General features: G+C 38.0%; 1 protein-coding gene and 1 non-coding gene across 2 annotated transcripts in view; one reads left to right on the plus strand and one right to left on the minus strand.

The window, feature by feature from the left end:
• The first annotated feature begins 8322 nt into the window (after nt 1–8322).
• LOC113225110 (WD repeat-containing protein 70) overlaps nt 8323–18670 on the plus strand; it is a 57841-nt gene continuing 47493 nt past the window's right edge. Inside the window, exons 1-3 of the mRNA XM_031935417.1 lie at nt 8323–8422; nt 11680–11764; nt 13506–13644. Of these exons, the coding sequence (XP_031791277.1) occupies nt 11754–11764; nt 13506–13644 (150 nt within the window). The 5' untranslated portion in view covers nt 8323–8422; nt 11680–11753. The remainder of the gene's footprint in view (nt 8423–11679; nt 11765–13505; nt 13645–18670) is intronic.
• Nucleotides 10974–11080, minus strand: LOC111545604. Its single transcript, XR_002732502.1, has one exon. It is a non-coding gene; the product is annotated as a U6 spliceosomal RNA (small nuclear RNA).

Genomic DNA, 18670 nt, shown 5'->3' on the forward strand with positions numbered 1-18670 from the left:
AACCCCTGTGTAGCCTAACTGGGAGACATCTTCCAGTAGGGGCCATCAGACACCTCATATAGGTGGGTGCCCCTCTGGGACAAAGCTTCCAGAGGAAGGATCAGGCCGCAGTGTTTGCTGTTCTGCAGCCTCCACTGGTGATACTCAGGCAAACAGGGTCTGGAGTGGACCTCTAACACACTCCAACAGACGTGCAGCTGAGGGACCTGACTGTTAGAAGGAAAACTAACAAACAGAAAGGAATAGCATCAACATCAACAAAACGGACATCCACACCAAAACCCCATCTGTAGGTCACCAACATCAAAGACCTAAGGTAGATAAAACCACAAAGATGGGGAGAAACCAGAGCAGAAAAGCTGAAAATTCTAAAAACCAGAGTGCCTCTTCTCCTCCAAAGATCGCAGCTCCTTGCCAGCAATGGAACAAAGCTTAATGGAGAATGACTTTGATGAGTTGACAGAAGTAGGCTTCAGAAGGTCAGTAATAACAAATGTCTCCAAGCTAAAGGAGCATGTTTCAACCCATTGCAAGGAAGCTAAAAACCTTGAAAAAAGAAGGTTAGACGAATGACTAACTAGAATACACAATGCAGAGAAGACTTTAAATGACCTGATGGAGCTGAAAACCATGGTACAAGAAGTTCATGTCGCATGCACAAGCTTCAGTAGCTGATTCGATCAAGTGGAAGAAAGGGTATCCGTGAGTGAAGATCACATTAATGAAATAAAGCGAGAAGACAAGGTTAGAGTAAAAAGAAATGAACAAAGCTTCCAAGAAATATGGGACTATGTGAAAAGACCAAATCTATGTTTGATTGGTGTACCTGAAAGTGATGGGGAGAATGGAACCTAGTCGGAAAACTGTCTTCAGGATATTATCCAGGAGAACTTCCCCAACCTAGCAAGGCAGGCCAGCATTCAAATTCAGGAAATACAGAGACCGCCACAAAGATACTCCTCAAGAAGAGCAACCCCAAGACACATAATTGTCAGATTCACCAAGGTTGAAATGAAGGAAAAAAATGTTAAGGGCAGCCAGACACCAAGGTTGAAATGAAGGAAAAAAATGTTAAGGGCAGCCAGAAAGAAAGATTGGGTTAACCACAAAGGGAAACCCATCAGACTAACAGTAGATCTCTCGGCAGAAACTCTACAAGCCAGAAGAGAGTGGGGGCCAATATTCAACATTCTTAAAGAAAATAATTTTCAACCCAGAATTTCATATCCAGTCAAACTAAGCTTCATAAGCAAAGGAGAAATAAAATCCTTTACAGACAAGCAAATGCTGAGAGGTTTTGTCACCACAAGGCCTGCCTTAAAATAGTTCCTGAAGGAAATACTAAACATGAAAAGAAACAACCAGTACCAGCCATTGCAAAAACATGCCAAATTATAAAGACCATCGATGCTATGAAGAAACTGCATTAATTAATGGACAAATAGCCAGCTAACATCATAATGACAGAATCAGATTCACACATAACAATATTAACCTTTAATGTAAATGGGCTACATGCCCCAATTAAAAGACACAGACTGGCAAATTGGATAAAGAGTCAAGAACCATGAGTCTGCTGTATTCAGGAGACCCATCTCATGTGAAGAGACATACATAGGCTCAAAATAAAGGGATGGAGGAAGATCTAGCAAGCAAATGGGGGAAAAAAAAAAAAAAAAAAAGCAGGGGTTGCAATCCTAGTCTCTGATAAAACAGACTTTAAACCAACAAAGATCAAAAGAGACAAAGAAGGCCATTACATAATGGTAAAGGGATCAATTCATCAGGAAGAGCTAACTATCCTAAACATATATGCACCCAATACAGGAGCACCCAGATTCATAAAACAAGTCCTTAGAGACTTACAAAGGGACTTAGACTCCCATACAATAATAATGTGAGACTTTAACATCCCACTGTCAACATTAGACAGATCAATGAGACAGAAGGTTAACAAGGATATCCAGGACTTGAACTCAGCTCTGCACCAAGCAGACCTAATAGATATGTTCAGAACTCTCCACCCCAAATCAACAGGATGTATATTCTTCTCAGCACCACATCACACTTATTCCAAAATTGACCACAGAGTTGGAAATAAAGCATTCTTCAACAAATATAAAAGAACAGAAATCACAACAAACTGTCTCTCAGACCACAGTGCAATCAAATTAGAACTCAGGATTAAGAAACTCACTCAAAACTGCACAACTACATGGAAACTGAACAACCTACTCCTGAGTGACTACTGGGTAAATAACGAAATGAAGGCAGAAATAAAGATGTTCTTTGAAACCAATGAGAACAAAGATACAATGTACCAGAATCTCTGGGACACATTTAAAGCAGTGTGTAGAGGGAAATTTATAGCACTTAATGCCCAAAAGAGAAAGCAGGAAAGATCTAAAATGGACACCCTAACATCACAATTTAAAGAACTAGAGAAGCAAGAGCAAACACATTCAAAAGCTAGCAGAAGGCAAGAAATAACTAAGATCAGAGCAGAACTGAAGGAGATAGAGACACAAAAAACCCTTAAAAAATATAATGAATCCAGGAGCTGGGTTTTTGAAAAGATCAACAAATTGATAGACAACTAGCGAGACTATTAAAGAGGAAAAGAGAGGAATTAGACGCAGTAAAAAATGATAAAGGGGATATCACCACCAATCCCACAGAAATACAGACTGCCATCAGAGAATACTGTAAACACCTCTATGCAAATAAACTAGAAAATCTAGAAGAAATGCATAAATTCCTGGACACATACAGCCCCCCACAAGACTAAACCAGAAAGAAGTTGATTTTTTGAACAGACCAATAACAGGCTCTGAAATTGAGGCAATCATTAATAACCTGCCTACCAAAAAAGTCCTGGACCTGATGGATTCACAGCCATATTCTACCAGAGGTACAAAGAGGAGCTGGTACCATCCCTTCTGAAACAATCACAATCAATGGAAAAAGAGGGAATCCTCCCTAACTCATTTTATGCGGCCAACATCATCCTGATACCAAAGCCTGGCACAGACACAACAACAACAACAACAACAACAACAACAACAACAACAAGAATTTTAGACCAATATCCCTGATGAACACTGATGCAAAAATCCTCAGTAAAATACTGGCATACTGAATCCAGCAGCACATCAAAAAGCTTATCCACCATGATCAAGTCGGCTTCATCCCTGGGATGCAGGGCTGGTTTAACATACGTAAATCAATAAATGTAATCCCTCACATAAACAGAACCAAAGACAAAGACTACATGATTATCTCAATAGATGCAGGAAAGGCCTTCAATGAAATTCAAGGGCCCTTCATGCAAAAAATTCTCTGTAAACCAGGCATTGATGGAACATGTCTCAAAATAATAAGAGCTATTTATGACAGACCCACAGCCAGTATCATACTGAATGGGCAAAACTGGAAAAATTCCCTTTGAAAACCAGCAGAAGACAAGGATGCCCTCTCTCACCACCCCTGTTCAACATACTGTTGGAAGTTCTGGGCCAGGGCAATCAGGCAAGAGAAAGAAATAAAGGGTATTCAGTAAGGAAAAGACGAAGTCAAATTGTCCCTGTTTGCGGATGACATGATTGTATATTTAGAAAACCCCATCGTCTGAGCCCCAAATCTCCTTAAGCTGATAAGCAACTTCAGCAAAGTCTCAGGATACAAAATCAATGTGCAAAAATCACAAGCATTCCTATACACCAATAACAGACAAACAGAGAGCCAAATCACGAGTGAACTCCCATTCACAATTGCTACAAAGAGAATAAATTACCTAGGAATACAACTTACAAGGGTTGTAAAGGACCTCTTTAAGGAGAACTACAAACCACTGCTCAACAAAGTAAAAGAGGACACAAACAAATGGAGGAACATTCCATGCTCATGGATAGGAATAATCAGTATTGTGAAAATGACCATACTGCCCAAAGTAATTTATAGATTCAGTGCCATCCCCATCAAGCTAACAATGACTTTCTTCACAGAATTGGAAAAAACTAAAGTTCATATGGAACCAAAAAGCTTGCATTACCAACACAATCCTAAGCAAAAAGAACAAAGCTGGTGGCGTCATGCTACCTGACTTAAAACTATACTACAAGGCTACAGTAACCAGAAGAGCGTGGTACTGGTACCAAAACAGATACATAGACCAATGGAACAGAACAGAGGCCTCAGAAATAACACATCTGTAACCATCTGATCTTTGACAAACCTGACAAGAACAAGAAATGGGGAAAGGATTTCCTATTTAATAAGTGGTGCTGGGAAAACTGGCTAGCCATATGTAGAAAGCTGAAACTGGATTCCTTCCTTACACCTTGTACAAAAATTAACTCAAGATGAATTAAAGACTTAAATGTTAGACTTAAAACCATAAAAACCATAGAAGAAAACCTAAGCAAAACCATTCAGGACATAGGCATGGGCAAGGACTTCATGAGTAAAACACTGAAAGCAATGGCAACAAAAGCCAAAATAGGTAAATGGGATCTAATTAAACTAAAGAGCTTCTGCACAGCAAAAGAAACTACCATCAGAGTGAACAGGCAACCTACAGAATGGGAGAAAATCTACCCATCTGACGAAGTGCTAATATCCAGGATCTACAAAGAACTCAGATTTACAAGATAAAAACAACCCAATCAAAAGGGCAAAGGGTATGAACACAGACACTTCTCAAAAGAAGACATTTATGCAGCCAACAGACACATGAAAAAATGCTCATCTTCACTGGTCATCAGAGAAATGCAAATCAAAACAACAATGAGATACCCTCTCACACCAGTTAGAATGGCGATCATTAAAAAGTCAGGAAACAACAGATGCTGGAGAGGATGTGGAGAAACAGGAACACTTTTACACTGTTGGTGGGAATTTAAACTAGTTTAACCATTGTGGTAGACAGTGTGGCAATTCCTCAAGGGCCTAGAACTAGAAATACTATTTGACCCAGCAGTTCCATTACTGAGTACGTACCTAAAGGATTGTACATCATGCTGCTATAAAGACACACGCTCACGTATGTTTATTGCGGCACTATACATAATAGCAAAGACTTGGAACCAACCCAAATGTCCATCAGTGACAGATTGGATTAAGAAAATGTGGCACATATACAACATGGAATACTATGCAGCCATAAGAAAGATGAGTTCATGTCTTTTGCAGGGACATGGATGAAGTTGGAAACCATCATTCTCAGCAAACTCACAAGGACAGAAAACCAAACACTGCATGTTCTCACTCATAGGTGGGAACTGAACAATGAGAACACTTGGACACAGCGTGGGGAACATCGCACACTGGGGCCTGTTGTGGGGTGCAGGACTGGGGGAGGGATAGCATTAGGAAAATACCTAATGTAAATGATAAGTTGGTGGGTACAGCAAACCACCATGGCACATGTATACTTATGTATCAAACCTGCACATTCTGCACATGTACCCTATAACTTAAAGTATAATAATAATAATAATAATAAAGCAAGTTTAGTCATGCTACGCCTCTGCCTAAACTCCTTTTGCAGCTTCCTTTTGCCTTCAGGATAAAATCTGAGCTTCCTAATATGGTATATTGGTCTGTTCTCCCGTCGATACAAAGAAATACTTGAGGCTGCATAATCTATAAAGAAAAGAGGTTTAATTGGCTCATGTTTCTGCAGGCTATACAGGAAGCATGATGCTGGCATCTGCATGGCTTGTGGGGATGCCTCAGGAAAGTTACAGTCTTGGTGGAAGGCAAAGGGGGAGTGAGGCATCTCACATGGCAGGAGCAGGAACAAGTGAAGAGGGAGAGAGGTGCCACACACTTTTAAATCTCATGAGAACTCACTATCATGAGGACAGTACCAAAGGGACTGGTGCTGAACCATTCATAAGCAGCCATCTCTGTGATATAGTCACCTCCCACCAAGTCCCACCTCCAACATTGGAAATTAAAATTTGACATGAGATTTGGATGGGGACACAGATCCAAACCATATCCCATGGCTTCTACAGCCTTGATATCTGGGGCCTGTTCATATCATTTCCCCACAATGCCTTTGGTTTCTTGCAATTCCTGTAGGTAAGAAGTCTGGCATAGTGTGGCTGGATTTTCTTCTCAGGGTTTCACCAGGCTAAAATCAGAGTATTGCCTTGGTATGTGACTCTCAATCTGAGCTCAGGGTCCTCTTTCAAGCTCGATGGTTGTTGGCAGGATTCAGATCCCTGTTTCCTTGACATGTGGCCCCCTTCATCTTTAAGCCATTACTGACATGTTAAACACTTCTTATGTCTCAAATTTCTCTGACTTCCTCTTCCATCACATTTCTGTGACTTTCTTGTCAGCACTGTAGCTCATGCAACTGCTTCAACCCCACCTGCAGTCCAAGATAATCTCCCTATTTTAAGGTCAGCTGACTAGTAACCATAATTACACCTGCCAAGCTCCTTTGACCATATAAGGTATTCATGGACATCACACTAGGGGACAGAGGTCACAAGGGTAAAAATTCAGCTTACCACACTGCAGTACCCTCTGACTGAAATACTCTTTCTGGCCCTCACCTCCTGCTCCTGCAACTGCTAACTTTTACTTTATCTGTTAGGTCTCTGCTTTATTTTTGCCCCTCTTTTCTCCCTCGTTGTCAAGTTTGGGTTAGGACCTTCTCCTCAGTGCTTACATATTATTACTCTGTATTTCCCCATTTGCAGCACTTGTCACTCTGTGTGCTGATCTGTATCCTTTCTGGGGACTGCCCAGTCTTTGAGAAGCTGTGTTTATCTCAGCTCATTTGTGTTTTCTCTGCTTAACTGAATGTCTGCAATACATACAGTTGATGTCCAATAAAAAAAAAATTGAATCAATGAATTCTTTGTGTTTATGAAAGATGGAAGCATGATCACTAATGTAAAATTCTAAGACTGTTACCCAGGGGAAGAACTGAGAAGCCAGTTTTCACTCAGTATATGCAGATTATTATTATTATTTTTTTTAATGAACTGGCCTGCTTTTGTAAGGTGGTGTACTCCTCATTACTGGATTTTTTTAGGTGTAAGCCCAGGGACTGAGTGTCAGGGATATTATTTGGAGGGCAAAGTGCACAAGCTCTGTTTTGTGACTCATTCTTCATTAAGGGTTACTACTAGAACAATGGAGATGAGCTCACTTGCTTTCCCATACCTGTGGCTCCCAGGAGGGACTCACATCGTGTCATTACCAGCAGTGCCCCTGTCTTTCGCTATGGAATTACCCTAAGAAAGTTGGTAATGGCCCAGAACCATTGTGTAATTAGCCAGCATGGCATGTGTGTGTGCATACGCAGGTACACACACATGCACGCACACATAGCTATTATAGAGGTTACTCTACTAATGACAGCTATGTAGGGGACAAAGTTTTTAATGGACTAATTGTCTTTGTTCATGTAGACCATACTTTTTGAGGTAATTGACTTCTAGTACCTTGTGCTGGTTGCTGAGTCATAACTGAGTGGCAAGATTGGTGTAGTAGAATTACAAGTCATTAACTGTGTAGAAACAACATTAGAAGTAAAAATACTATTAAGATAGATCAGTAAGAGAAGGATTATAATGCAGTACTTAAGAATAGCCTTTTTGGGTTCAAACCCTCAGGTCTACTACTTACAAACTGTGTGGCCTTGGACAAGGTTTTTAAGTTTCTGTACCTCAGTTTCTCAAACTATAAAATGGAGATGGTAATAATAGAACCTAACTTACAGAGTGATTGTGAGGACTAAATAGGCAAGATAGGGAAGACATATAGTGCCTAGGATATGATAAGCATTGTATAAGGGTTAGCTGCTGTTACTATTATCATTATTCATTCCATAGGCACATTAAGGATCGTTCAAGACCTCCAACCATGTGCAGAGTGTATGGCATATCCTAGGAATACAATAAATATTTTGGGGTAAATAAATAATGTGCCAATTTGTAATTTTGATTTATATTTGCTCTTTCAGATAAAGACAGGAAATTGACCCAATAACTTTATAAGCATAATATGAAGAAGTTATTGTAGTCTTGTCATCTTGTCTTATACAGAGCTTGCTAGGGCAATCTGGAAAAATGTCTCCTGCTAGCACTTACCTTCTCTGTTCTTTGTTAAAGCAAATGGATATTTTGAAAAGCCATTTGGTTTTTTTTTTTTTAAAGCAAGTTATAATCACGTGAAATTAGTACTTTGCTTATAGGTGTGTATCATTTTCATCATGATAAAGTGAAATGTTCTTGCCATAAAAGTGTTCTCTTCTGAATTCAGGTGAGATGTTAACACTTTGCTTGTCTTTGTGAATAGGTTCATCCTAAGTTCCACTATAAACAGGCTCATGACTCAGGCACAGACACTTCTTGCGTGACTTTTTCCTATGATGGTAATGTCCTTGCCTCTCGTGGAGGTAGGTTAAAAGCTTTCTTTTTGATGTATTTCTCCATATAAAATGATCATCTTTAACAAATATGACAATAATAACCCTAGTGCTTAGTAAAGCTTGCTGTGATTTTTGTTAATGCACCTTTGCCAGTCTTATTTCTTCATTAAAATACATTTCCAACTTTATAACATTGTTTGTATTAAAAATTACCAAGTAAAATGTTTAAATATTTACTTATTTTTTGCCTAAGTTTTTCATTTCGATTCAAATTCCATAAGAGTTTGAAGCCTCCACAAAAATGATCTTTGCTTCTACCTTGGGAAGTTTATAGATGATCACCTAGATTCTTTCTATACCATTTTATAATTCTCTGTCTGGTACTTCAAAGTCTTCTATTTGTTGCTTGACCATTGCTTTTTTTTTTTTTTTTTTTTCTTCCCCAGTTCAAATACTAACCCAATTTAGTGTTTTTTTAAAAAAGTCTATATCTAGATGAGATTTTCAAAAATGGTTCTATATGGTCATATTGTAAGTTTACTTATCCACACGCATATGCTTAGATACAGCTTCCTAATTTTTTGCTAAATCTTTATCACATAGATAGGTTGTGTATTGATAGAAGGAGATGGAGAATAGTGAAGGCAGCATTATGGGAGAGTATGGGACATAGCTGAAGATTTTCCTATAGACCCATTTGTGGGGAGAGAAAAATAGCATGGTAAGTAGGCTGGAGCCATGTTACAGAGGGTCTTAAATATCACATAAAGAAAAGAAATACTAATAGCATGGTAAGTAGGTGGGAACTATGCTACAGAGGGCCTTATATAGCCTTTATTCTGTAGACCAAGGGAGGAGCTACATTTTAGGCAGGTGAATCTATATTTAGGTATTTAGTGCTATATTTAGGTATTTATTCAGTCACTTGACTACTGTATATTGAACATCTACTATGAGCTAACATTATGCTAGGTGCTGGGTATAAACTGTAAACATCATAGACAGAATCCTTTTCCTGAAAGACTTTACAACCCAGTGTAAAGGATAGTGGAAGTGAAGAGAGAGGCAAGAGAAGTGGCACAGCTTTCCCCTCAATTTAACTAGTCCCTGTCCTTTTACCCTTGGGAACTCATTCAGATTCTCTTTAGGGAAACTTTACTATTATATCTAAACTACTCTCATTTGCATAACTTTAAAAAATCAAAGTACATATACATGTAATTCTCTATGATACACATGGCAAATGTGGATATGTACAAAATATGTATTTTGGTCCATCAATTCTAACCTGCTACTTGAGTTCAGAGATGACTCCCAATTAAAATTCTGTATATTCTTTTTTTAAAACAATGGTTCTCATCCCAAGAGTTTATCTGAATCCCCTGGGAAAGTTTTCAAATGATGAGTGCTCCACTTAGGAATTCTTACATCCACTCTTGCATCTTTGGGATGGTATATCCAAGTCTCTGAGGTGGAGTTAGGGGAGAAGAGGGGAAAAAGGGAGAGTGTAGCTTGAAAATTCTTCACAGGTGATAAAATAGGTGAGCCCATAATTACTCAACTGAGTAATTACCCAGTCGATAATTACTCCCTTAGAAGTATAAAAGTAACTCTATTTCAGTCAAAGCCGTTTTGGTGATAATTCTTACCTTTCCCTTCCAACACACACACACACACACACACACACACACACACACACACACACGCTTTTGGATAACTTAATTGGTCAATACCACATGTATACTGTATTCCATCATTTTCCTTCCTGGATGTATACAGTATGGCAGGTAGAAGTCTATTCAGCAGAGTCCTCAGGGTGTTACAAGGTGCTTCTGCTAGCTGCATAACCTGCTGGATTAGATGGAATTAATACAGGTTAATGTTTTCTTACTATTTGAAGATTGTGGGGATGTGTAACCTTTTTTTAAAGACTAAAAGTAGACGGGGTGCAGTGGCCCACACCTGTAATCCCAGCACTTTGGGAGGCCGAGGCAGGTGGATCACTTGAGGCCAGGAGTTTGAGACAAGCCTGGACAACATGATGAAACCCTGTCTCTACTAAAAATGCAAAAATTAGCTGGATGTAGTGGCGCATGTCTGTAGTCCCAGCTACTCGGGAGGCTGAGGCAGGAGAATCACTTGAACCTGGAGGCTGAGGTTACAGTGAGCTGAGATCATGCCACTACACTCCAGCCTGAGTGACAGAGCAAGACTCCATCTCAAAAAAAAAAAAGACTAAAAGCAATAAAGTAACATTCCAAAGGTGAGCCTTACAAAGTTCTCCCAGTACAAGCAGGTCTTGCATCCTACCAGTTGTGGATTAGTGCACCTGCCAAAAGTTGGGTTTCAGAGGAAGCTTCACTGTAAAAATGGGGATTTTTACTGAACTCTTTATTCTCCTAACTTGTACCTTATTCTCATTCCTTATTGGACCCAAGGGGTTGAGGCAGGTCCCAGCTGTGGGCACTGGGGAGAAAGAACAGCGAAAACATTATTTATATGAGTTTGGCTTTTGTTCTCTTCAGGAATTAGCCCTATAGAAATATTAAAAAGGGATTTTTTAAAATTTATTTTTTAAATAAATATGGAATGCTTCACAAATTTACATGTCATGCTTGTGCAGGAGCTATGCTAATCTTCTCTGTATCATTCCAGTCTTAGTATATGTGCTGCCAAAACGAGCACAAAAAGTGATTCTTTACAAATATTCATTATTCTTTAAATGGCTTGGTGAATCTGTACTCCCCAGCAGAGTGAAGAATGATAGCTATAGGTAGAATTACACTGGAGGGAAGGGAATCACATGGCTCACCCTTATTAATGTTAATGGATAGCTTTACTCACCAGTGGGAAAAGGAATCTGTTGTGAATTGAACTATTTTCAGTCCTGATAGTTGTTAAATTAAAATCTTCTCAAGAAGTAATGTATGCTCAAATACACCACAGGGGAACTACCATCTGCTCTATTATCATACTTTAGAGTAGATTCTCCAGGGTTCCTTCTAGCTTGCATCTATCTGGAAAGTAATTTCTGGAAGCCCAATTCATTATCAAATAGCTTTCAACTGTTCTTGCGGCTGCTGTTTTCAAGCTCTCTGAACAGTTAAAAAAGTAAAACATGCTTGTGTGAATCTAGCTTCTTTCTTCCTTTCTTTCTTCCCTCTTTCTCCCCTTCCCCTTCCCTTTCTTCCTTATACATTAAGTGTAGCAGACTCTAAACTGGGAGCGAGTTCTTTTTGCACAATTCACTTTTCTGTCTTTTTTTCCCCTCATTCCTCTGTCAGGTGACGATTCATTAAAATTATGGGACATCCGACAATTTAACAAGCCACTTTTTTCAGCCTCAGGTCTTCCCACCATGTTCCCAATGTAAGTAGCATATTTTAAATATTTGATCGGCATAGAAGAATGGAAAATAAGTACTTTTACCTTAATGTTAATTTATATCATATGTCTTTTAGATCTTCTGGAAAAGAGACTTGAGTGATCAAAATCTGTTTTTTGAAATATATATATATATATATTTTGCACATTCTTCAGACTTCACTTTTTTGAAGTTAAAATTATGTATTTGATTTTTTCATGTGTTTGTGTGTATTGTATGCACGCACAAGTCTTGGGGTAGTAAAATATATTTTAAGAGATTCAGTTGTTCTTTTAATATTGTATAAATGGCAAGGTAGGCTTTTTAAAATTTGTGGTTTTTAAAAATTTCAGCTCTAGTCAACCGGGTGCCGTGGCTCACTCCTGTAATCCCAGCACTTTGGGAGGCCAAGGCGGGCGAATCATGAGGTCAGGAGATCGAGACCATCCTGGCTAACAATAGTGATACCCCGTCTCTACTAAAAATGCGAAAAGTTAGCCGGGCCTGGTGGCAGACACCTGTAGTCCCAGCTACTTGGGAGGCTGAGGCAGGAGAATGGCATGAACCCAGGAGGCGGAGCTTGCAGTGAGCCGAGATTGCACCACTGCTCTCCAGCCTGGGGGACAGAGCGAGACTCCGTCTCAAACAAAACAAAGCAAAACAAAACACAGAGCTCTAATACCATCCAAGTAGTTTTTAATATTTACTGAGCATTTATGGTACAGCTCATTTTCTCATTTTTTAAATCATTCACATCAGTAATTCAGCATCCTTCACTTGTTCAGACTGTCTTGCTGAACACTGTTATCTCCTATCTACTAAACTGGCACCTGAAACTTTTAAAGATTTTCTTGAAGGAGCTGAGGTAAAACTTGACCTTTGAGTCCTATAGTTGGTACCTAGGCAAATTGTTCTATTTTGGTAGAAATAAAATAATGATCAACAGAAAAGAGCGTGAAGATAATGGAAGTGTCAAGTGAAGGAAACTGTGATAATGCGGTACTAACTCTAACATGGTCCGCTGCCCATGGCATTTTATGTTAAAACAAACAAACATGAGTTTATAACTGATGATAATTTTTTGAGCTATTATACCTGCTGCAAGTAATGCTAACTATATAACTTGTTTGGGTCATGTCTTAGATTAGTCGCAAGCAGATGGCCAGACTGCTAACAACAAGAGCCTTGGAATCATAGCCATCAATTAGGTTCCAGCAGTGCAACCTGTGGGTCATTTCATGGTGCTCAACTTGACATAACTCAAATTATTTGGGGGTGATGGTAGTGGTGTTAGTAAAAATAGTTTTTAAAAAAATGGCCAAAATAATCATTTTACTTAGACATTAGTCATATATATATCTGTCTGTAGACACTCTTAATGTCTATATTAATTTTTTTACGCTCCCTTTGCATTAAAAAACATTACAATGTAGAAGTTGAAAAGCACAGATTCCGAAGTCAGACTGCCTAAGTTTGAATCCCAGCTGCACTACTTACTTGTGTTGCCATGTGCAAGGTGTAATTAAATTATTTTCTTCAGTTTCCTCATCAGTAAAATATGGATAATAACTATCACATAGGATTATTGTGATGATTAAACAAATTAATGCAAGTGCTTGACTCATAAGCCCTATACAGGAGTTAGCTCTTATTACAGCAATGTTTATATTTTATTTAATTCACTAATTATTGCTAGATTGTTGTGGAGGTCATAAGCTTATACTCATAAACGCTTTTTTTCTGTAGGACTGATTGCTGTTTCAGTCCAGATGATAAGCTCATAGTCACTGGTACATCTGTTCAAAGAGGATGTGGCAGCGGCAAACTTGTTTTCTTTGAGCGTAGGACTTTCCAAAGGGTGTATGAAATAGACATCACAGATGCGGTACGTATATTCTTTTCTCCTCAGCCTTGAGAATACATAAAGTTTTCCTCTTACCCATCTTTTGGTTTTGTTTGTTAAATAGAACATAAGCCCTGGCCCTGAGAGCACGGTGATAACTGCTTTTCACTCTAGCATAGGAGTTATCAGTATGTTGTGAACTGCTGGTCTACCCTATCCCTTTCCACAACCCAGTGTTTCCTATGGGCCTACACTTGAGTAGGAATTTCAGCTGGGCCTGAGATGTTTCCCCCTCTCTACCAACCAAATTGAGGAGGGAAGATGATCATCATGTAGAATACAGAAAGGAGCATCCCACAATGGGCATGTTTGTGAGGATTTAGGGATTGTCGACGGAAGTGAAAGGTTAAGAAGTGACGAAGTTTAACATTGTTCTTGAAACCATGAAAACTTTGACAGAACTCTGCTTGTGTGGGTTGTAGTCATTAAAGTCAGGCTCAGCTTGCACTGAACTTAATTGGTATTTAGTTATTTGGAAATTTAAAACATTTCAGATTTAACTTCTACACTTGAAAAAAAAAACATTAGTTTTCTTCACAGATTTATATGAACACTAAAACACCAGCATTCACTTGTTCATTCATTCATTTGTTCATGTCCTGAGACTGAGACTGGAGCCACATGTTATACAATAAGAATGAAAATTCCCAGAGGAAAATTTGACTTCCTTTAAACTGTGTATTATTATTTACATGGTAAGGCAAATCATTGTAATTTTCTCAGTATGAAACAGGCCAATTAATGTCTGTGTACGTTTTCTTTGGCTCATTGTCAAATCTTTTAGTAATGTCCTGTATCTTAAACAGTGTTCTTATGTAGGTTTTTCCAGTTGTTTCAGCTCTTGGTAAACAGTTGAGACATATTATGCACTTAAGTGACTCAGACAATTGAACAACTGTTTTTAAATCACCAGCAAAAAACTCCTGTCTCTAATGTTCTAGTATTATTATGAAGTCTTAATTTGCAGGTTCTGAATGTAAAACCACAGTATAGTTAGAGTATTATAGGAAAAGTGAAATAACAGTGAGATTAATTCTACATGAGTACTTATGTTTAATAGATTCTAATCTCATGACATAATTTGAAAGGTGCCAGCACTCACATTGCTTTTTCTGGGTGTATTAGGAGCCAACTAAAACACTAGAATCAAAGAAAACAATCGAATCTATCAACTTTCATCTCAGAAAGTAAAATTATTGTAATCGTTTGTTCCAGATATAAGCTGTGTTCTACTATGCCTCTAAATGACTGTACATTTCAGTATCACACTTGATGTATTTTTAAATTGTAGCTTAAGTTGAAGTGTAAATAAATTAAGGAATGTAGACATATGATTGCACTTTTAAGGACATGCTTGGCTTCTGTAGTTTATAGGAAGAACATGCTGTTTGCTGGAAAAATCAGTGTCTCATAGTGTGATACATTTTTGTTCTCTGTGTTACTTTTATAGGTAGATCTTTTTCTCCATAGTACTTACCACCGCCCCTCATATATTGTATGTTTGTTTGATTTTGTCTGTCTTCTTCTACCAGGATGTAAGTCACACAGGGCAGAAACTTTTTGTTCACTGCAGTATCCTTGGTGCTTTGAACAGTGCCTGGCACATAGATAGCTCTTAATATTCATTGAATGAGTGAGAGATATACTTGGGAAGTGCAAGTAAGGCATATTGTAGATCATAGGTGTGTCTTTGGAGAGTGAGGCAGGAGAGAGATATCTAGAGTCAGAAAGGTAAAACTGGTCTTGTATACAATAAGAAAATGACTTTGTTGTGTTTTTTTTGTTTTTTGTTTTTTTTTCTTCAAAGCAAAGGAAGACACATTCGGATCTAAGTTTTGAAATGGTTAATTCTTGTTGAAATATAAAGTTTAGTTTTATAAGATTTGGTGAGTCTGTGTAGATGAAGCCAGAAATTTATAATTTGGGAGACTGGGTGAATGTTCATTGACATAAAAATACATAGAGATAAAATAAAGCAAATTTTGGAAGAAAGTGAATTCTGTTCTTGATATGTTGAGCTTGAAATACCTATAGGACTTCTGTGTAGAGATACTCAATATGCAGATGGTTTAATAAGTTTGGTGCATAAGAGAAAGAAGAGACAGGTTTGGTAAAAACATTTATAGTGCATAGTTGAAATGTTGATTGCTGATGGTTTGGTTAAGGTAAGGGAATAAAGGATAGAAAAATGAGCCGTAAGAAGCATCATCATTTAAGAGACGAGCAAATGAAAAGAAGCTAAGAAAGGAGAAGTTTCATTAAATAAACAGAACATACAATATTGAATCATCTTAGAAAAGTCAGAAGACAAATTATGAGATCTATTTTAATAGATGGATGAAGAGAGAACTTCAAATAGGAACAAAACCACACCCCCTGAGGAGTCCTATTAAATTGTTGATTTAGTGAGGGTGAGGGCTTATTGTTATTGTTAACATCAAATAGTATCATTTTTCTGTTTATATATTAGAATGCTATGTTAAATAAAGGGGCTTTTAACAGTGCCTTTGACCTATTGTCCCAAGTTTTACGTCTTCTTGGAATGTAAAAAAATAAATAAATACATTTCTTGGAATGAATAAAAGGTGAACATTTTGCTAGAAGAGCCAAAAGACACGTCTTTTATAATTTTGTGTTGGAAATACCACACTCCACGGTAGTAAGGAACTTAACTGTGTGTTTTAATTTGCATAAAAGGCAGCATCTCAGATTCTTAATATCAGCAGTTAGTAGTGTACTTATTTGACTAAGGCACAGACAGTGATGGTATTATGTCTGTCCTAGATGTGTTCATTTACTGAACACATATGATTGGTTACGCTCTTCCCACGCTGTCTTCTGAAACAGAATAAACCCCTACATGCTTATATTCTAGAACACCAGGCTCAGTATATGTATATGGAGCCAAACATTGTTTTCAGTCAGAAAATGTTAACGATCTTTGCAGTTATTCCTATTCCTTTTTTTTTGAGACTGAGTCTCGCTCTGTCGCCCGGGCTGGAGTGCAGTGGCCGGATCTCAGCTCACTGCAAGCTCCGCCTCCCGGGTTTACGCCATTCTCCTGCCTCAGCCTCCCGAGTAGCTGGGACTACAGGCGTCCACCACCTCGCCCGGCTAGTTTTTTTTGTATTTTTTTAGTAGAGACGGGGTTTCACCATGTTAGCCAGGATGGTCTTGATCTCCTGACCTCGTGATCCACCCGTCTCGGCCTCCCAAAGTGCTGGGATTACAGGCTTGAGCCACTGCGCCCGGCCGTGATGTATAATTACACATGTTATACATGTAACATAATTATGCATAACATAAATTTAAAGAGTGTATATTCTGGAAATGAATGTGTTAACACTTTTCATTTCACAAAATAAGTTTTTGTGTTATTATTAAGAGAGAATATTGATGTTTTAAATTCAGAGACATTGAAGAGGAAGACTAAATGGATAAAAAGAGCCATGAAATAATAGACCCTTTATGAACCTAGCTATTTATCTTTATTTATAATGTGTAAGGGACATACTGGCCATTCAGACTACAGTCATTCTCCATTATTTGTACTTAGGGAGGGAAGCAGAAAGATAATTCAAATTAATGGATATTCCAGAAGTCCTCAGAATTGGCTTTGGAATGTATCTTTGTTCTTACATTTGAATGTGGATATAGCTGATCTGGGAGTTCACTTCAAACAAATTAATGATACTATACCTGTGAAAGTTTGACTCTGAAGGAGTTGAGGAACTCATCTGTTCTTTCATTTCTTACTGGGAATAGAATAATCATCTATTTTACTGATATAAAGTCCCAACTCAGGCAGAATTGCACCTCCTTATAAGTTTCTAAAAATAAAGGAGTCAAGCATTGTCTCTGCCCAGAGTCATACAAGGAGTAGTATTATATAGGGAGAACTTGAGCTATCAGCACTGCAAATGCTAACTGAAAATAAACTTGAAAGACTACATTTGGCATTTATCTGCCTTCTAAAATATAGTGAAACCTCTTTAATGTGAAACACAAGGAAATGGAAAAAATGGGCTTTGAATTAACTAGCTTTCCATTATCTGATTTTTATTATAGAGCAATCAGGCAGCTGGTTGACTAGGGAATAGCATTTGCTTTGAATTATGTGTATTATTTTGAATAACGTGATACCAGGTTAATGAAATATTACTGTAATTCACTTTTTAAAGGAGGATTAAACAATGCATATCCTAGAGGGAACCTGAGTAACATATTCGTATTTAATAAAATATGTATATTTGCCCACAGCCAACTGATAGGACGGTATACCTAATTAACATAGGTGTGTGGAGCACTTGCTCACTGAGAACAGAAAGGTGGAGTCTCAGAACACTAATTGTTTCTTGGTCTTCCAAGATGTATGAATATTTGATAGGAAAACTGAGAGTAAGTAGAAAATGATGGAGTTTTAGTGTAAATTTGCCAGCACATGTTTCTTTCTCTGGCCCTATCTTTTTTCCAGGATCAAAAGCCAACTTCTAGCATGGCTTATTAGGACAGTGTTTTACTGTCAAGAAGTGCAGTGGTCACTTAGTACTACTATCTCTAGGAGTATTTTCTTTAATCACTGGAGAAAAGAGATGCCAGTGGAATATGGTGAAAAACAACATTGCATTTTTGCTGCCTTCATAATTTGGACTACAAGACCACCTTGAAAAACTTAAACCCTTTTTGGGGAATTTCCTAAAGCAAGCAGCACACACATTTAAATGGAAACTTGAATTCAGCTGGACTTACCTACTAAGCCAGCATCAATAAGACTTGATTAAATTACTTCTTTGATAACTCTTCTCAGCCATCTCTAAATTCACCTAGAGGTATCTATATTATGAAGGTTCTAGAACAGTTGTTCTTCATATTTGAAGAATACAGTTGAATGTTTATCGGTAGGCACACGAGAGTAAAGAGAAAAGATATCTCAGATTTCATGGTGGTTTAACTGTTAATATCTATGACATAAAATCTTAACATGTTTTCAGGTAGGGAAGATGACAGG

The sequence above is a fragment of the Piliocolobus tephrosceles genome, chromosome 4, assembly GCF_002776525.5.
Source record: "Piliocolobus tephrosceles isolate RC106 chromosome 4, ASM277652v3, whole genome shotgun sequence".
NCBI lineage: Eukaryota > Metazoa > Chordata > Mammalia > Primates > Cercopithecidae > Piliocolobus > Piliocolobus tephrosceles.